We start from the raw sequence: 19,261 nt of genomic DNA, 5'->3' as shown, positions 1-19,261 counted from the left end.
AGGCTCCTCCATATTCATGTTAGCTACAGTATGTTCAGCTAGCATTACAGTATGTTCAGCTAGCAATGAGAGAGAGATATATATTTTAAGGGTATTACGAGGTGTATTTGGTGTATTATACCCCAAGTAAAACATTTTTTTGTGTGGTTGTTTAGCTAGGCCTAGATCTACAGTATTCTGTGCACCACTGCTTGTTGTAGCATCTGTCATCTCCTTGGTGTGATTCCTATATAGCCAATATAAGTAATCGTGTGTAACCATCTGTAATCCGTTCATTAAAGGACTGTCAGTCTTAATATTGAAGGAATAAGCACAGAGACACCACTTAATGCGTGGGTCTATGTGGTGGGCATCTCCTCTCAGGAAGTTGACTGAGAATTGCCTCATCAGGGTTGGGGGATGTCTTCTGTCAGTGAGAGCAGCTATCACTAGAGTTTATATGCAGAAAGAGGGAGGGTGGAGATGTCTGTCAGTGCTACCAAGCTCCATTAACCTTCTGATGATGGGAGCATGCCCCTGTGCCCTATATCCACATCTGCTCCCCCAAACAGAAACACTGAGCCTGGGCTGGGTAGAGAGACTGGACTGGTAGCCCGCTCACAGCACCTGCTTTATTGTACCTTCCCTATGAGATCAAGATACACAGTTCATTGGCGGGAGGTCTCTGACTGTGTGGGATTATAGACTGGAAAACGTTTGAAGTTCAACTTTCTGTGGACTGGTTTCATAGGGTAATTTGCTCATGACTATYATAGAAATAGTAGCCTATTTGGTTGTTGTGGTGCATAGGATGTTTGTTGTCAAAGGGATAGCGTAGCAATGTTCTCCAAATTGTTTGTTGTCTCTCCTTTAGGGCTCAAATGGATAAGAGGATGTCTCAAARGTTTTTCACTCACATCTCAATCCCAAACAGATAAGAAATGTCAGTTGGTACAAGCTTTCCTTATCTAGACTCAGCAACCTTTGGATTGTTGTTAGCTCTATGTCTAAGAAAACCCCATAAGATCTCTATTTTCGTAATCATCTCTTTTTGAGAAAGTCTTTACATCCCCTTGCTGTCAATGTAATTAGTGAAAATAACAACCCAATAGTTAGGGCAGTGGCTTTGGTAACTAGAAAATCATAATGTACTTTTTAGTTTGCGGATATGCTGCTGAAKAATTTCCATATTTAGCCTAACCTTCCCACAAATTGATTTTGCCACATGACTCATATTTCCTGAGAAATATTGTGTTTTTGTGAAAATGTTTGAAGTGAAATTAGGGAAACCTGCTGTCATCAAGAAGACTTCAATTTAATAAATAAAGTAAGCTTTCATATTCTGATGTCTTTCTCTCTCTCTTTCTAAGACATTGGGCTTGTCATTATTAGGTCATTTTGATGGAGGACACAGTAATTGTCCTTCTCTCACTGCTGAGGAACATTAAAGGTTGTCTTTACATAACTGTGTCCGGACAGTATAAAATCTAAACCTCGAGTAGGACTGTTGCAGTGACCGTATTACCGCCACACCGGCGGTCACGGTAATTAGGCTGATGGTCATTAGTAGTCTACCAAACTCGCTAACTGCCTGGTACTCAGCACTCTATTGTCCCTCTAATCACTCTGACATCAATGCAAATGTATCGAAAATCTAATCAAACACTTCATGAGAACCCATGAGCTCATGTTGTGCAACATTTCTATAGGCTATGCCAGTGGTTCCCAAACTTTTTATAGTGCCATACCCTTTCAAACATTCAATCTCCAGTTGCGTACCCCCTCTAGCACCAGGGTCAACACACTCTCAAAGGTTGTTTTTTGCCATTATTGTAAGCCTGCCACACACACACTATACAATACATTTTTTAAACATAAGAATGAGTGTGAGCTTTATCACAACCCGGCTCGTGGGAAGTGACAAAGAGCTCTTATAGAACCAGGGCACAAATAATAATATAATAATAATTCATTTATTTAGCCATCTTACATATAAAACCATTTGACATTGTCGGTAAGCTTCAGTTCATTTGCACACAAAAAAATCATACAATGATGGAAAGACCTATGTGTTGTCTTTGTTAATGCAAACACAAAAGAGCTCCAACTTCTCAATCATAGCCGCAATTTTGTCCCTGTACATTGAATATAGTTGCGGAGAGTCCCTGTAATCCTAGATTCAGATCATTCAGGCGAGAAAAAACATCACCCAGATAGGCCAGTTGTGTGAGAAACTCGTCATCATGCAAGTGGTCGGACAAGTGAAAATTATGGTCAGTAAAGAAAACTTTAAGCTTGTAAATTAAAAAAAACATGTCAATACTTTTCCCCTTGATAACCAGCGCACTTCTGTATGTTGTAAAAGTGTTAAATGGTCGCTGCCCATATCATTGCATAATGCAGAAAATACACGAGAGTTCAGGGGCCTTGCTTTAACAAAGTTAACCATTTTCACTGTAGTGTCCAAAATGTCTTTCAAGTTGTCAGGCATTAAGAAATCAAGTTGCACACCTCATGTAGCCTAGCCCATAGGCCTATATGTTTTRACAAGGTTTGTATCACAACTAAAGTGGCTAAATAACTTCTTAAAATTAAGCACATTCATTCGTTTTACAAGGGGTTTAGAGCCTAACTGGCATACATAAGCTTCAATATGCACATCGGAATTGGATAAGGACGCGCACAGTTGTGTCCCCGATGTATCTGTCTTCACTTGTAGCCTGTGAAAAAGACCCGATCACGTGATGGAGAGCCATGTGAGTGAGAGGTGCTTAGGAGCGCGCAGCTCAGGGAGAAGGGCACAATGCAGCACTCCGGGCCAAGGGCACAACGGCCACTGGCCGCAAAAGACATAGATTTTTTAGGGTGCATTACGGCCACAAAAGGGATGCCACTGTAAAATTTGAGGCATTATCAAGTGATTGTCAAATTGTGAATGAGAGACTAATGAAGAGTGTACAGCCTGCGCAAAAAAACTAAGCAGAGCTCATGCCTTTCAAGCTACTTTTTCAAATCATCATTAGTCTCATCATGCAGCCTTACAATGTATTAAAAATCAAAACATATAGCCCAACGTTTGTAGAACAACTAAAGTTACATTAATAACTCTAAATTAAACATATAGGAGTACCTATTTCTTTGTTAACAACTCAACACAGATTAGCTGCATGTACGCACACCCCCAAATCGTCTGGAGAAAATATTWATATWTTTTTCAGCTTTATTCAGTTGTATTCTTCATAATATAAGATAATGCCACGAAATTCTAAGCAAATCTTGTCTGCAAAATGAACTAGTGTAACTCACAGCAGTTTGGCATAATTATCCAGATCAGCACCAGAGTTTGCTATTCTGTTCTTCTGAAATGGACTACATTTTCTTCATATCATGCTTTATTAGACCTGTATAAAATAAATAATGGATTTATTGTGAAGGTGTTGGCTATATTATATGGATTTATTAGACTTTTAAAAATGTAAATGTTCCAAAGGTCTGCATCAGTGGCTTGTAGGCTATGTGTGGAAACCAGGAGATGCTAAATGTGTTTATTTTAATTAACGGTCAGTTACTGTGAGACCGACAGTTATTTGCTTGACAATCACCGGCTGACGAAATTTCGTGACTGCCACAGCCCTAACCTTGAGTCATGCACTACTACGAAGGTGAAAACAGATGTGGCCCTTGTGTCAGACTTTGCCTATTGTCACGACTTCCGCCGAAGTCGGCCCTTCTCCTTGTTCGGGTGGTATTCGGCAGTCGARGTCACCGGCTTTCTAGTCACCACCGATCCATTTTTCAGTTTCGTTTTGTTTTGTCTGTATTACACACACCTGGTTTCAATTCCCCTATCATGTTCCCTATTTAACCCTCTGGCATACATTTCTGTTCTGTCCGTGATTGTTTGTTTCGTTAGTGGTTGTTGTTGGTGCATGTGTGTTTGTTATATTCCCTATGAGGAATTTTTGCTTGTATTTTGAGTAAACGCCGTTGTTTTGCTCAACACCTGTGTCCTGCGCTTGACTCCGCTACCTCTCTGCACACAATCCCTGACACCTATATAGGCCCATGCTATGTCTCAGCGTACTGCAGAGACAGGTTTTACAAACAGTGTTTTACAAACAGTGAAGTAGTAAGCTGATTTCTAAATCTTAGCTAACAAGTATTTCCCTTTACTGCTTTTGACTGCTTTTGATGATTATTCAGACATTACCTCAGTGTTTGCTTCCTCAATTTCTGTTATTTCTCAATTTCACTACATGTTCAAATTTAAAGCTGCTCTTAGCTTTTCCTCAATTTTGTCTCACTTCCTCATCTTGGCTTAACATGTTTTACCAACTTTTCGATATGATTTACATAGGCCWAACTATTGTCACATGCATTTGCCTATCTAGCTGAGGTACAGTACCAGACCTGTCTGTGAAAAGGCAAGTGTGGATGGATGATATTCACACAGGAATGAGGAGAAGACAGTGGGCCCTAGCAACATCATATGACTGGCCACACACACACACACAGCACACACATTTACATTACATTTAAGTCATTTAGCAGACGCTCTTATCCAGAGCGACTTACACACACGTTTTGTTCTTCTATCCTCGTGGGGACCTAAAATGTATTTCCATTCGAACACCTAACCCTAAACCTAACCCTTTACCCGTACCGTAACTATAACCCTAATTGTAACCCTAACCTTAAACCTAACCCCTAAGCTTAAAATAGCCTTTGTCCTCATGGGGATGTGAGAAATGTCCCCACGAGGGAGAATTGTTTTACTAGCCTTGTGGTGACTTTTGGGGATTTTTGGTAACCACATGGATAGAAGAACCAATCCGATAAGACTGTAAGGACCTGCAGGTTCTCTATTTACAGTTCAATAAAAAAAAWATATACACTGCTCAAAAAAATAAAGGGAACACTTAAACAACACAATGTAACTCCAAGTCAATCACACTTCTGTGAAATCAAACTGTCCACTTAGGAAGCAACACTGATTGACAATAAATMTCACATGCTGTTGTGCAAATGGAATAGACAAKAGGTGGAGATTATAGGCAATTAGCAAGACACCCCCAATAAAGGAGTGGTTCTGCAGGTGGTGACCATAGACCACTTCTCAGTTCCTATGCTTCCTGGCTGATGTTTTGGTCACTTTTGAATGCTGGCGGTACTTTCACTCTAGTGGTAGCATGAGACGGAGTCTACAACCCACACAAGTGGCTCAGGTAGTGCAGTTCATCCAGGATGGCACATCAATGCGAGCTGTGGCAAAAAGGTTTGCTGTGTCTGTCAGCGTAGTGTCCAGAGCATGGAGGCGCTACCAGGAGACAGGCCAGTACATCAGGAGACGTGGAGGAGGCCGTAGGAGGGCAACAACCCAGCAGCAGGACCGCTACCTCCGCCTTTGTGCAAGGAGGAGCACTGCCAGAGCCCTGCAAAATGACCTCCAGCAGTCACCACCTGCAGAACCATTCCTTTATTGGGGGTGTCTTGCTAATTGCCTATAATTTCCACCTTTTGTCTATTCCATTTGGACAACAGCATGTGAAATTTATTGTCAATCAGTGTTGCTTCCTAAGTGGACAGTTTGATTTCACAGAAGTGTGATTGACTTGGAGTTACATTGTGTTGTTTAAGTGTTCCCTTTATTTTTTTGAGCAGTGTATATATAAAAAAAAGTGACATTGGGAACTTTCCTAAGGAGACAACCACCTTCTATAGATCAGCAGACCTGGGTTCAATACATTCAAATAGTATTTGAAATCTATAAAATGAATTTTCCCAGCGCAATGAATTTGTCCGGGCAATGGAACTAATGGAACATTTCCAAAAGGGCAAAAGTCTGCCCACCTGGCTGGCATCTCAAACTATTTTAATGATTTAAAATACCATTTGAACCCAGATCTGGGTAGATGGTTTTGCTGGGAAGCCAGCTTGGTTTTATTCCTGCTCATGCTGCCTTTCAATATACACCCCAGGACGTTGTGTGAAAGCCTGGGCTAAAAATAAGAGGCAAGCTGCTTGTACCATGTCACGTTAAATGTGCTAAATGCCTTGCAGTGTTATGGCTGGAGGTAGACTAACTGTGATGTTGGTTAATGTTTTAAGAACACATCCACCCTGCATCGTTCCCTGACTGATCTGCCGAATGTGGTGACATCTCACTTTCCATTCGTTTTGCCCTTTCTGGCCTGCTATCTCTTAGCGTGCACTGTTTGGATCTCAAAGAACCATGTCTTGATTTTAATGCAACTTATTATAATGCAGAAGTGRCCTTTGCTTAGATTAGCTTTTTAGTTCATTGTGAGTTGAAGTACGACTCAATTTGATTCTAAATAGGCCTTCCTGCAATAGAAATGTTAACTTTAGGTCTATGCTGTATGCTGCACTAACTAGGGTAAATGCGGAGGCTGTCTGCCCTAAGCCCTCAGCTGACCCCTTTTATTGATGTAGGACACCAGAGGTAAATATGTACACAATGGTGGAAAAAGTACCCAATTGTCATACTTGAGTAAAAGTAAAGATGTCTTAATAGAAAATTACTCAAGTAAAAGTGAAAGTCACCCAGTAAAATACTACTTGAGTAAAAGTCTAAAAGTATTTGGTTTTACATATACTTAATATCAAACGTACATTTAATTGCTAAAATATACTTAAGTATCAAAAGTAAAAGCATAAATCATTTCAAATTCCTTATATTAAGCAAATCAGACGGCACCATTAAAAAAAAACTATTTACAAACGAWGCGTTTGTGTTTAGTGGGTCTGCCAGATCAGAGGCAGTATGGATGATAAAGGATGTTCTCTTGATAAGTGTGTGAATTGGACCATTTTCCTGTCCTGCTAAGCATTAAAAATGTAACTAGTACCTTTGGGTGTCAGGGAAAATGTATGAAGTAAAAAGTACATTATTTTCTTAAGGAATGTAGWAAAGTAAAAGTTGTCCAAAATATAAATAGTAAAGTACAGATACCCGTAAAACGACTTCAGTGGTACTTTAAAGTTGTTTTACTTAAGTACAATATATAACTAGGAATAAAGTGACTAGGCAACAGTACAGATAATAAACAGTAGCAGCAGCATGTGATGAGTCAAAAACGTTAGTGCAAAAAGGSTAGCAGTCTTATGGCGAGAAGCTGTTCAGGGTGCTGTTGGTTCCAGACTTAGTGTATTGGTGCCGCTTGCCATGCAGTAGCAGAGKGAACAGTKTATGACTTGGTTGGCTGGAGTRTTTGACTTTATTTAACCTTAATTTAACTAGACAAGCCAGTTAAAAACAAATTCTTATTTTACAATGATGGCCTACCCTGGCCAAACCCTCCCCTAATGAAGCTGGGCCAGTTGTGCACCGCTCTATGGGACTCCTGATCACAGCCGGTTGTGATACAGCCCAGGATCGAACCAGGGTTTATAGTGAAGTCTCTAGCACTGAGATGCAGTGCCTTAGACCACTGCGCCACTCGGGACACCGGCTGGTATAGAGGTCCTGAATGACAGGGAGCTCTGCCCCAGTGATGTACTAGGCTGTACGCACTACTAATTGTAGCATCAAGAAAGCCAAGCAGTTGCCATAACAAGCGGTAATGCASACAGTCAAGAGGCTCTCAATGGTGCAGCTGTAGAACAATATTTCAGCCTCCTGAGGGGGAAGAGGCATCGTCGTGCCCTCTTCACGGTGTGTGTGGACCATGATCATGCCTGGAATTTTTGGGTTTTAGGGCTAAGGCCATTTGGCCTTCAAGAGGTGCCCAATCTGCCAGAGCACCAAGGCCATCTSCTAAGGCACCAAGGCCATTAACCAAAATTGCAATTTAATTGATTTGAAAACCAAAAAACAGTAGCTATTCTACTAAGAAAAACATAATTGTACATAAATAATTAGCCTACATGTCAAAGTGTAGGTGATAGCCTATGAGTATTGGCTACTATCTGTCATGTCCAGACCGATGCTGACATGAGGGAGGCGCCTGAAAATGTAGCCAAACTTTAATGAGACTTTGAATTACTACTTCCGGCGCCGACAGAGATGGCCGCCTCGCTTCGCGTTCCTAGGAAAATATGCAGTATTTWGTTTTTTTATGTGTTATTCCTTACATTGGTACCCCAGGTAATCTTAGGTGTCATTACATACAGTCGGGAGGAACTACTGAATATAAGAGCAACGTCAACTCACCATCGTTACAACCAGGAATATGACTCTCCCGAAGCGGATCCTGTGTTTTGCCTTCCACCCAATACATGGATTGATCCAGCTTCAGCGGCGACCTTAAACAACGACCGCCGTAAAAGGGGCAAACGAAGCGGTCTCCTGGTCAGGCTTCGGAGACAGGCACATCGCGCTCCACTCCCTAGCATACTACTCGCCAATGTCCAGTCTCTTGACAACAAGGTTGATAAAATCCGAGCAAGGGTAACATTCCAGAGAGACATCAGAGATTGTAACGTTCTTTGCTTCACGGAAACATGGCTCACTCGAGAGACGCTAACGGAGTCGGTGCAGCCAGCTGGTTTCTTCACGCATCGCGCCGACAGAAACAAACATCTTTCTGGTAAGAAGAGGGGCGGGGGTGTATGCCTTATGATTAACGAGACGTGGTGTGATCATAACAACATACAGGAACTCAAGTCATTCTGTTCACCTGATTTAGAATTCCTCACAATCAAATGTCGACCGCATTATCTACCAGGGAATTCTCTTCGATTATAATCACAGCCGTATATATTCCCCCCAAGCAGACACATCGATGGCCCTGAACGAACTTTATCTGACTCTTTGTAAACTGGAAACCACACACCCTGAGGCTGCATTCATCGTAGCTGGGGTTTTAACAAGGCTAATCTGAAAACAAAACTCCCTAAATTCTATCAGCATATCGATTGTGCTACCAGGGCTGGTAAAACCTTGGATCATTGTTATACTAACTTCCGCGACGCTATAAGGCCCTCCTCGCCCTCCTTTCGGAAAAGCTGACCACGACTACATTTTGTTGCTTCCAGCCTACAACAGAAACTAAAACAGCAAACTCACAGCGCTCAGGTCTGTTCAACGCTGGTCCGACCAATCTGATTCCACGCTTCAAGACTGCTTCGATCACGTGGATTGGGATATGTTCCGCATTGCGTCCAACAACAACATTGACGAATACGCTGATTCGGTGAGCGAGTTCATTAGAAAGTGCATTGACGATGTCGTACCCACAGCAACGATTAAAACATTCCCAAACCAGAAACCGTGGATTGATGGCAGCATTCGCGTGAAACTGAAAGCGCGAACCACTGCTTTTAACCAGGGCAAGGTGACGGAAACATGACCGAACAAAACAGTGTAGCTATTCCTCCGCAAGGCAATCAAACAAGCTAAGTGCCAGTATAGAGACAAAGTAGAGTCGCAATTCACAGCTCAGACACAAGAGGTATGTGGCAGGGTCTACAGTCAATCACGGATTACAAAAAGAAAACCAGCCCCGTAGCGGACCAGGATGTCTTGCTCCCAGAGAGACTAAATAACTTTTTTGCTCGCTTTGAGGACAATACAGTGCCACTGACACGGCCGCTACCAAAACCTGCGGGCTCTCCTTCATGCAGCCGAGGTGAGTAAAACATTTAAACGTGTTAACCTCGCACGGCTGCAGGCCCAGACGGCATTCCCAGCCGCGCTCAGAGCATGCGCAGACCAGCTGGCTGGTGTGTTTAAGGACATATTCAATCAATCCTTATCCCAGTCTGCTGTTCCCACATGCTTCAAGAGGGCCACCATTGTTCCTGTTCCAAGAAAGCTAAGGTAACTGAGCTAAACGACTACCGCCCGTAGTACTCACTTCCGTCATCATGAAGTGCTTTGAGAGACTAGTCAAGGACCATATCACCTCCACCCTACCTGACACCCTAGACCCACTTCAATTTGCTTCCGACCCAATAGGTCCACAGACGACGCAATCGCAACCACACTGCACACTGCCTAACCCATCTGGACAAGAGGAATACCTATGTGAGAATGCTGTTCATCGACTACAGCTCAGCATTTAACACCATAGTACCTCACAACTCGTCATCAAGGGTCTCGACCCGCCCTGTGCAACTGGGTCCTGGACTTCCTGACGGGCCGCCCCCAGGTGGTGAGGGTAGGTAACAACATCTCCACCCCGCTGATCCTCAACACTGGGGCCCACAAGGGTGCGTTCTGAGCCCTCTCCTGTACTCCCTGTTCACCCACGACTGCGTGGCCATGCACGCCTCCACTCAATTATCAAGTTTGCGAACGACACTACAGTGGTAGGCTTGATTACTAACAACGACAAGACGGCCTACAGGGAGGAGGGGAGGGCCCTCGGAGTGTGGTGTCAGGAAATAACCTCACACTCAACGTAAACAAAACAAAGGAGATGATTGTGGACTTCAGCAACAGCACCCCCCTATCCACATCGACGGGCAGGTAGTGGAGAAGGTGGAAAGTTTTAAGTTCCTCGGTGTACACATCACGGACAAACTGAATTGGTCCACCCCACAGACAGCGTTGTGAAGAAGGCGCAGCAGCGCCTCTTCAACCTCAGGAGGCTGAAGAAATTCGGCTTGTCACCAAAAGCACTCACAAACTTCTACAGATGCACAATCGAGAGCATCCTGTCGGGCTGTAATCACCGCTGGTACGGCAACTGCTCCGCCACAACCGTAAGGCTCTCCAGAGGGTAGTGAGGTCTGCACAACGCATCACCGGGGGCAAACTACCTGCCCTCCAGGACACCTACACCACCCGATGTCACAGGAAGGCCATAAAGATCATCAAGGACAACAACCACCCGAGCACTGCCTGTTCACCCCGCTATCATCCAGAAGGCGAGGTCAGTACAGGTGCATCAAAGCAGGGACCGAGAGACTGAAAAACAGCTTCTATCTCAAGGCCATCAGACTGTAAACAGCCACCACTAACATTTAGTGGCCGCTGCCAACATACTGACTCAACTCCAGCCACTTTAATAATGGGAATTGATGAAATTATGTAAAAATGTATCACTAGCCACTTTAAACAATGCCACTTAATATAATGTTTACATACCCTACATTACTCATCTCATATGTATATGTATATACTGTACTCTATATCATCTACTACATCTGCCATCTTTATGTAATACATGTATCACTAGCCACTTTAAACTATGCCACTTTATGTTTACATACCCTACATTACTCACTCATATGTATAGACTGTACACTATACCATATACTGCATCTTGCCTATGCCGTTCTGTACCATCACTCATTCATATATCTTTTGTACATATTCTTTATCCCTTTACACTTGTGTGTATAAGGTAGTAGTTGTGGAATTGTTAGGTTAGATTACTTGTTGGTTATTACTGCATTGTCGGAACTAGAAGCACAAGCATTTCGCTACACTCGCATTAACATCTGCTAACCATGTGTAGTGACAAATAAAATTTGATTTGATTTGGAATTAAATATACAGTGCATTCGGAAAGTTTTCAGACCCCTTGACTTTTTTCATATTTTGTTATGTTACAGCCTTATTTTAAAATGGATTAAATAGTTTTTTCCCCCCCTCATCAAACTACACACAATACCCCATAATGACAAAGCAAAACCTTTTTTTGTTGAAATTGTTGCAAATGGATTAAAAATAAACTTAAATATGACATTTACATAAGTATTCAGACCCTTTACTCAGTACTTTGTTGAAGCACCTTTGGCAGCGATTATTTTCAACTCTGTCATTCTTGCACAGAACGACAAGCTGACCAATAGAATAAGTCAACTTTTCTACTAAAGTAGATAGTAGATTTGCAGTAAGTCAGCCAGTCAGATGTGCAGCCAGACTTATTAGCCACTCCTTTTGCCCCATCTCTTTCAACCATACAGTTTTTCAATTGCTCATCAATCCATGGAGCCTTAACAGTTCTAACAGTCAGTTTCTTAACAGGTTCATGTTTATCAGTAATTGGAAGAAGCAATTTCATAAATTCATCAAGTGCAGCATCTGGATGCTCCTCATTAATCACATCAGACCAACAAATATTTTTAACATCATCCATATAAGAGTCACAGCAAAGTATTTTGTATGATCTCTTTAGGCCGAGCTGTTGTAACTTTGGCTTTCCTGGATATAGCCACTATATTGTGATCACTACATCCAATGGGTACAGATACAGCTTTAGAACAAAGGTCTACAGTATGAGTAAAAAAGTGATTGATACATGTGGATGATCTTGTTCCTGTAGTGTTTGTAAACACCCTGGTAGGTTGATTAATAACCTGAACCAGATTACAGGCACTGGTTACAGTAAGAAGCTTCCTCTTGAGAGGACAGCTTGATGAAAAGCCGCCAATATTCAGGTCCCCAAGACAGTAGACCTCTCTGTTTGCATCACATGCACTATCAAGCATTTCACACACATTATTTAGATACTGACTTGGTGGCCTATAGCAACACCCCAAAAATAAAAGACTTTAAGTAAGGTGGCATAGATAGCGCTTTGCATTCAGACCACAGAATCTTTTGCCTTATGTTTGTAGTCTTTCATGTGCCTTTTTGCAAACTCCAGACGTGCTGTCATGTGCCTTTTTCTCTGGAGTGGCTTCCGTCTGGTCACTCTACCATAAAACCCAGATTGGTGAAGACTGTTGTCCTTCTGGCAGGTTCTCCCATCTCAGCCAAGGAACTCTGTAGTTGTGTCAMAATGGTCATTGGGTTCTTGGTCACCTCCCTGACTAAGGTCCTTCTTGCCCGGTTGCTCAGTTGGTCAGTTACGCGAAGTCTGTGTAGTTCCATATTTTTTCATTTTACCAATGATGGAAAACACTGCTCTTGGAAAGGTTCAACACTCTAGAAATGGTTTTATACCCTTTCCCAGATATGCCTCATTACAATTCTATCTCTGAGATCTACAGACAGTTCCTTGGACTTCATGGTATAGTTTCTGTCTGATATGRACTGTCAACTGTGGGACCTTAAATAGACAGGTGTGTTCATTTCTACATCATGTCCAAACAATTAAATAGGCCACAAGTGGACACCAATCAAGTTGTAGCAACATCTCAAGGATGATCAAAGGAAATTGGATGCACCTGAGCTCAATTTGGAGTGTCATAGCAAAGGGGTGTGAATAATTATGTAAATGAGATTGCTGTATTTAATTTTCAATACATTTGCAAACATTTCAAAGAACATGTTTTTAATTTGTCATTATGGGYTATTGTGTGTAGATGTCTGATACATTTTGGGGGGAATTCAGGCTGTAATACAACAAAATGTGGAATAAGTCAAGGGGTATGAAGGGGTATACTTTCTGAAGGCACTGTATGTATACAGTTGAAGTCYGAAGTTTACATACACTTAGGTTGGAGTCATTAAAACTCATTTTTCAACCACTCCACAAATGTATTGTTAACAAACTATAGTTTTGGCAAGACGGTTAGGACATCTACTTTGTGCATGACACAAGTAATTTTTCCAACAATTGTTTACAGAATTCACTTATAATTCACTGTATCACAATTCCAGTGGGTCAGAGGTTTACATATACTAAGTTGACTGTGCCTTTAAACTGCTTGGAAAATTCCAGAAAATTATGTCATGGCTTTAGAAGCTTTCGATAGGCTAATTGACTTAATTTGAGTCAATTGGAGGTGTACCTGTGGATGTATTTCAAGGCCTACCTTCAAACTCAGTGCCTCTTTGCTTGACATCATGGGAAATCAAAAGAAATCAGCCAAGACCTCAGAAAAAAAAGTCTGGTTCATCTTTGGGAGCAATTTCCAAATGCCTGAAGGTACCACGTTCATCTGTACAAACAATAGTGCGCAAGTATAAACACCATGGGACCACGCAGCCGTCATACCGCTAAAGGAGACGCATTCTGTCTCCTAGAGATTAACGTACTTTGGTGAGAAAAGTGCACATCAATCCCAGAACAACAGCAAAGGACCTTGTGAAGATGCTGGAGGAAACGGGTACAAAAGTATCTATATCCACAGTAAAACAAGTCCTATATCGACATAACCTGAAAGGCCAAAACCGCCATAAGAAAGCCAGACTACGGTTTGAAACTGCACATGGGAACAAAGATCGTACCTTTTGGAGAAATGTCCTCTGGTCTGATGAAACAAAAATAGATCTGTTTAGCAATAATGACCATCATTATGTTTGGAGGAAAAAGGGGGAGGCTTGCACACCATCCCAACCGTGAAGCACGGGGGTGGCAGCATCATGTTGTGGGGGTGCTTTGCTGCAGGAGGGACTGGTGCACTTCACAAAATAGATGGCATCATGAGGCAGGAAAATTATGTAGATATATTGAAGCAACATCTCAAGACATCAGTCAGGAAGTTAAAGCTTGGTCGCAAATGGGTCTTCCAAATGGACAATGACCCCAAGCATACTTCCAAAGTTGTGGCAAAATGGCTTAAGGACAACATAGTCAAGTTATTGGAGTGGCCATCACAAAGCCCTGACCTCAATCCTATAGAAAATTTGTGGGCAGAACTGAAAAAGCATGTGCGAGCAAGGAGGCTTACAAACTTGACTCAGTTACACCAGCTCTGTCAGGAGGAATGGGACAAAATTCACCCAACTTATTGTGGGAAGCTTGTGGAAGGCTACCCGAGACGTTTGACCCAAGTTAAACAATTTAAAAGGCAATGCTACCAAATACGAATTGAGTGTATGTAAACTTCTGACCCGCTGGGAATGTGATGAAAGAAATAAAAGCTGGAATAAATCATTCTCTCAACTATTATTCTGACATTTCACATTCTTAAAATAAAGTGGTGATCCTAACTGATAGTTTTTCACAATTCCTGACATTTAATCCTGAGTTTAATTGTATTTGGCTGTAGGTATAGCAGACTGGTTCAGAGAGAGGTTGAAAATGTTATTGAAGACACTTGCCAGCTGGTCAGCGTATGCTCTGAGTACGCGTCCTGGTAATCTACCTGACCCTGCGGCCTTGTTAATGTTAACGTTTTTAAAGGTCTTACTCACATCGGTTAGGGAGAGCATCCGGAACAGCTCTTGCTCTCATGCATTGTTCAGTGTTGCTTGCCTTGACGCGAGCATAGAAGGCATTTAGCTCATCTAGTAGGCTCGCGTCACTGGGCAGCTCGCGGTTGGGTTTACCTTTGTAATATGTGATCGTTTGAAATACCCTTCCACATCCAACGAACTCAGAGKCGGCATATTAGGATTCAATCCTGTTTGAAGGCTCGTCGGAGGTCGTAGTGGGATTTCTTATAAGAGTCTGTATTAGTGTCCCGCTCCCTGAAAGTGGCAGCTCTAGCCTTTAGCTCAGTGTGGATGTTGCCTGTAATCCATGGCATCTGGTAGGGATGTAGGTTCACTGTGGGGACCGCATCATCGATTAATTTATTAATGAAGCCGGTGACTGATGTGATAATTTCCTTAATACCATCAGGTGAATCCCAGAACATATTCCAGCCTGTGCTAGCGAAACAGTCCTGTAGCTTAACATTCACTTCATCGGACCACTTCCGTATTCAGCGCGTCACTGGTACTTCCTGTTTGTGTTTTTGCTTGTAAGCAAAAATCAGGAGGATAGAGTTATGGTCAGATTTGCCAAATGGAGGGCGAAGGAGAGCTTTGTATGCATTTCTGTGTGTGTAGTAAAGTWGATTTTTTTTTGCCTCTAGTTGCACAGGTGACATGCTGGTAGAAATTAGGCACTCTCACTCTGTGTTTGTTTGTGTGTGCTATGCTTGTGTGTCAGTCAATAATGATTGGGATACCCTTCCCTCAGACCTCACCTCCCCACCTTGCTTCAAATCAAAGAAAAGCTCATTACAGTAAAGAGTGGAGAAAGCAGTCAGTTGCTCTCCAAGCTAAGAGCACCACCTGTCTGCTTGACACAGACTAGCCTACATCATCTTTCATTATGTGTAGGCTATTCAGAATGTTTGTCTCTATTTGTCAAACAGACATGTGCATTGGTTATTGATGCCAAGCCACTGCCAGTTAAATTACAATCTGCATCTTCCCCTAGTTAAGTGCCTTCAAACCAACTCAGMTGTGTGGTCTGAGTGTGTTGTGTTATATTTGGTTTCTAGTCCCAGTGGTGTGGAGATCTGATTGGACAGGAGGCTGTGTTTTCTCAGCTCTGTAACAGGATGTGTCCTGACTAGCGGGAGTTGACAGTCTCACTACCTCAGCTGTCCTCTCACTCTGCTCAGACTACTGTTGGCTTATGTCTTGTATGTCTTGGCACAGGCTGAAATGCCATCAGTGGCAGCACCATATCCGCTAACCACCCCTTCACACACTCTATACTCTCTTCTCTCAGATATTTAGGCCTGCAGTAGTCTCCCTTTCACTTTACAACTGTACCAAATGTACCCAATATCTGCTTGATAAGAATTAGTCATCTTTTCCTGTACAGAAGGCCACCCAAAGGGTAGCCTATTTTGATGTGAATCTGGAATAGTTTATCTAATACCGCGGGCCATGTTTCACTTATTTTTATTGAAACAAGCTAAATAATGTAAAGCCGTACTGAATATATAGGCTAATCGTGATTCAGTTCTACTTCATAATTTCAACCAGCAGAGGTCACAATGACTGAAGCATTTGTGTCATACCCATGTATTCATAATAATATTTACACCCTGTTATCTCTCTCTCTCCTGTCCATCGTAGGCAGCAGGTATAGCAGACAGAGTCATGCTGAAAGGGGGCATGGCCAAGGCAGTGCTGCCCAAGCCAGGGCTCCAGGAGAGGGCCAAGCAAGCCTCCCTCGCCCCCTCTACCACCACCTCCACCACAGCTACAGGCATCAAAACCTCCAGATCCTCCAACACCCTGGCAACAGACCTGCGCCTTAGCAAGGTGAGTGGTGCCAGACACAGTAGATAACAGGGGCACCACTGAACACACCCAACATCTCCTTAATGAATGGTGGGAGGTTYGGAGTGGGACAGGTGGGAGGGAGATAGGGGAAGATACCACCCCACCCCTTACATTTTTCTAAGAGCATCTCTGTCCATTTGGATGATTGAAACAAATGTTCAATTGAATTATTCTACCTCTGCATCACGTGCAGACACTGACCTCGGTGGGGTGTCACAAAGCATACACACTCTTAGAAAAAAAGGTGCTATCTAGAACCTAAAACAGTTKTTCAGCTGTCCCCTTTCCACAGAGGGTTTTACATTGAACCCAAAAGGGTTCTACCTGGAACCAAAAAGGGTTGCACTGACAACATGATTATTTGCCCGAGAGTGCTTTTCAATTTAATACTAGTAGATTGAGGATGTTTTCCAATTGGTAAGGTAATCTGTGGTTTCCTAAATCCTGACTGAGTGTGTATGTATGTGTGTATTGTTCTAGCTGAAGAGGGCCAGTAGTGATGACACACTGGCCAAGCCTGCCCTGGCAGCAGCCATAGGCTCACGCATGAGGAAGACTGTCACTGCAGGGGCCATCTCTGACCTGGCCGAAGCGAGACCTCGCAGCCTCTCAGGTAGGGGACCCATAGTTCAGTGCACACACACCCACACCCACGTTTTGTTCTTCTATCCTCTTGGGGACGTAACATTTATTTCCATTCAAAATCTTATTTTCCCTAACCTTAACCTTAACCCAAACCCTAAACCTAAACCTAACTCTTAAACTTAAACCTAACGACTAACCCATTACCCTAACCCTAATTCTAACCCTAATCCTAAACCGAACCCCTAAGTTTAAAATAGCTTTTGTTCTTATGGAGATGTGGGAAAAGTCCCCACAAGGGAGAATTTTTCTTGTTTTACTATCCTTGAGGGGACTTTTGGGGATTTTAGGTCCCCACATGGATAGAAGAACCAACCCACACACACACAGAGTGCATTCGGAAAGTATTCATACCCCTTGACTTTTTCCATATTTTGTTACATTACAGCCTTATTCTAAAATGTATTACATATTTTTTCCCCCTCATCAATCAAAACACAATACCCGATAATGACAAAGCTAAAACAGTTTTTTTAGACATTTTTGCAAATGTATTAGAGATGCAGAGATTACAGCCTCGAGTCTTCTTGTGTATGACACTACAAGCTTGGCACACCTGTATTTGGGGAGTTTCTCCCGATCTTCTCTGCAGATCCTCTCAAGCTCTGTCAGGTTGGAAGGAGAGCGTTGCTGCACAGCTATTTTCAGGTCTCTCCAGAGATGTTCGATCGGGTTGAAGTCCGTGCTCTGGCTGGGCCACTCAAGGACATTCAGAGACTTGTCCCGAAGCCACTCCTGCGTTATCTTGGCTGTGTGCTTAGGTTGTTGTCCTGTTGGAAGGTGAACCTTCGCCCCAGTCTGGTTCTGAGCGCCCTGGAGCAGGTTTTCATCAAGGATCTCTGTACTTTGCGGCGTTCATCTTTCCCTCGATCCTGACTAGTCTCCCAGTCCCTGCTGCTGAAAAACATCACCACAGCATGATGCTGCCACCACCATGCTTTACCATAGGGATGGTGCCAGGTTTCCTCCCAACGTGTCGCTTGGCATTCAGGCCAAAGAGTTCAATCTTAGTTTCATCAGACCAGAGAATGTTGTTTCTCATGGTCTGAGAGTCCTTTAGGTGCCTTTTGGCAAACTCCAAGTGGGCTGTCATGTGCCTTTTACTGAGGAGTGGCTTCCGTCTGGCCACTCTACCATTAAAGCCTGATTGGTAGAGTGCTGCAGAGATAGTTGTCCTTCTGGAAGGTTCTCCCATCTCCACAGAAGAACTCTGGAGCTCTGTCAGAGTGACCATCAGGTTCTTGGTCACCTCCCTGACCAACGCCCTTCTCCCCTGATTGCTCAGTTTGGCCGGGAAGAGCCTTGGTGGTTCCAAACTTCTTCCATTTAAGAATGATGGATGCCACTGTGTTCTTCAATGCTGCAGAATTTTTTTTGGTGCCCTTCCCCAGATCTGTGCCTCGACACTTTTCTGTCTCAGAGCTCTACGGACAATTCCTTCGACCTCATGGCTTTGGTTTTTGCTCTGACATGCACTGTCAATTGTGGGACCTTATATAGACAGGTGTGTGCCTTTCCAAATCATGTCCAATCAATTGAATTTACCACAGGTGGACTCCAATCAAGTTGTAGAAACATCTCAAGGATGATCAATGAAAACAGGATGCACCTAAGCTCAATTTCGAGTTTCATAGAAAAGGGTATGAATACTAATGTAAATAAGGTATTTCTGTTTTTATTTGTATTAAATTTGCTAGAATTTCTAAAAACCTGTTTTCACTTTGTAGTTATGGGTATTGTGTGTAGATTGATGAGGGAAAAAATGTA

The 19,261-nt window shown here is 42.8% G+C and overlaps 1 protein-coding gene across 2 annotated transcripts in view; it reads left to right on the top strand.

Annotated features, from left to right (window-relative positions):
- Nucleotides 1-19,261, top strand: part of LOC111981317 (cytospin-B-like) — a 187,865-nt gene that overhangs the window by 40,628 nt on the left and 127,976 nt on the right. For both annotated transcript variants that reach the window (XM_024012534.2, XM_024012535.2), the window contains exons 2-3: nucleotides 16,643-16,831; nucleotides 17,333-17,465. In XM_024012534.2, coding sequence (XP_023868302.1) covers nucleotides 16,667-16,831; nucleotides 17,333-17,465 — 298 coding nt within the window. In that variant the 5' untranslated portion in view covers nucleotides 16,643-16,666. The remainder of the gene's footprint in view (nucleotides 1-16,642; nucleotides 16,832-17,332; nucleotides 17,466-19,261) is intronic.

Source organism: Salvelinus sp. IW2-2015, linkage group LG20, assembly GCF_002910315.2.
Source record: "Salvelinus sp. IW2-2015 linkage group LG20, ASM291031v2, whole genome shotgun sequence".
NCBI classification, from domain to species: domain Eukaryota; kingdom Metazoa; phylum Chordata; class Actinopteri; order Salmoniformes; family Salmonidae; genus Salvelinus; species Salvelinus sp. IW2-2015.
The sequence above is the reverse complement of the archived record's forward strand: the minus strand, read 5'-3'. Positions and strand labels throughout refer to the sequence as shown.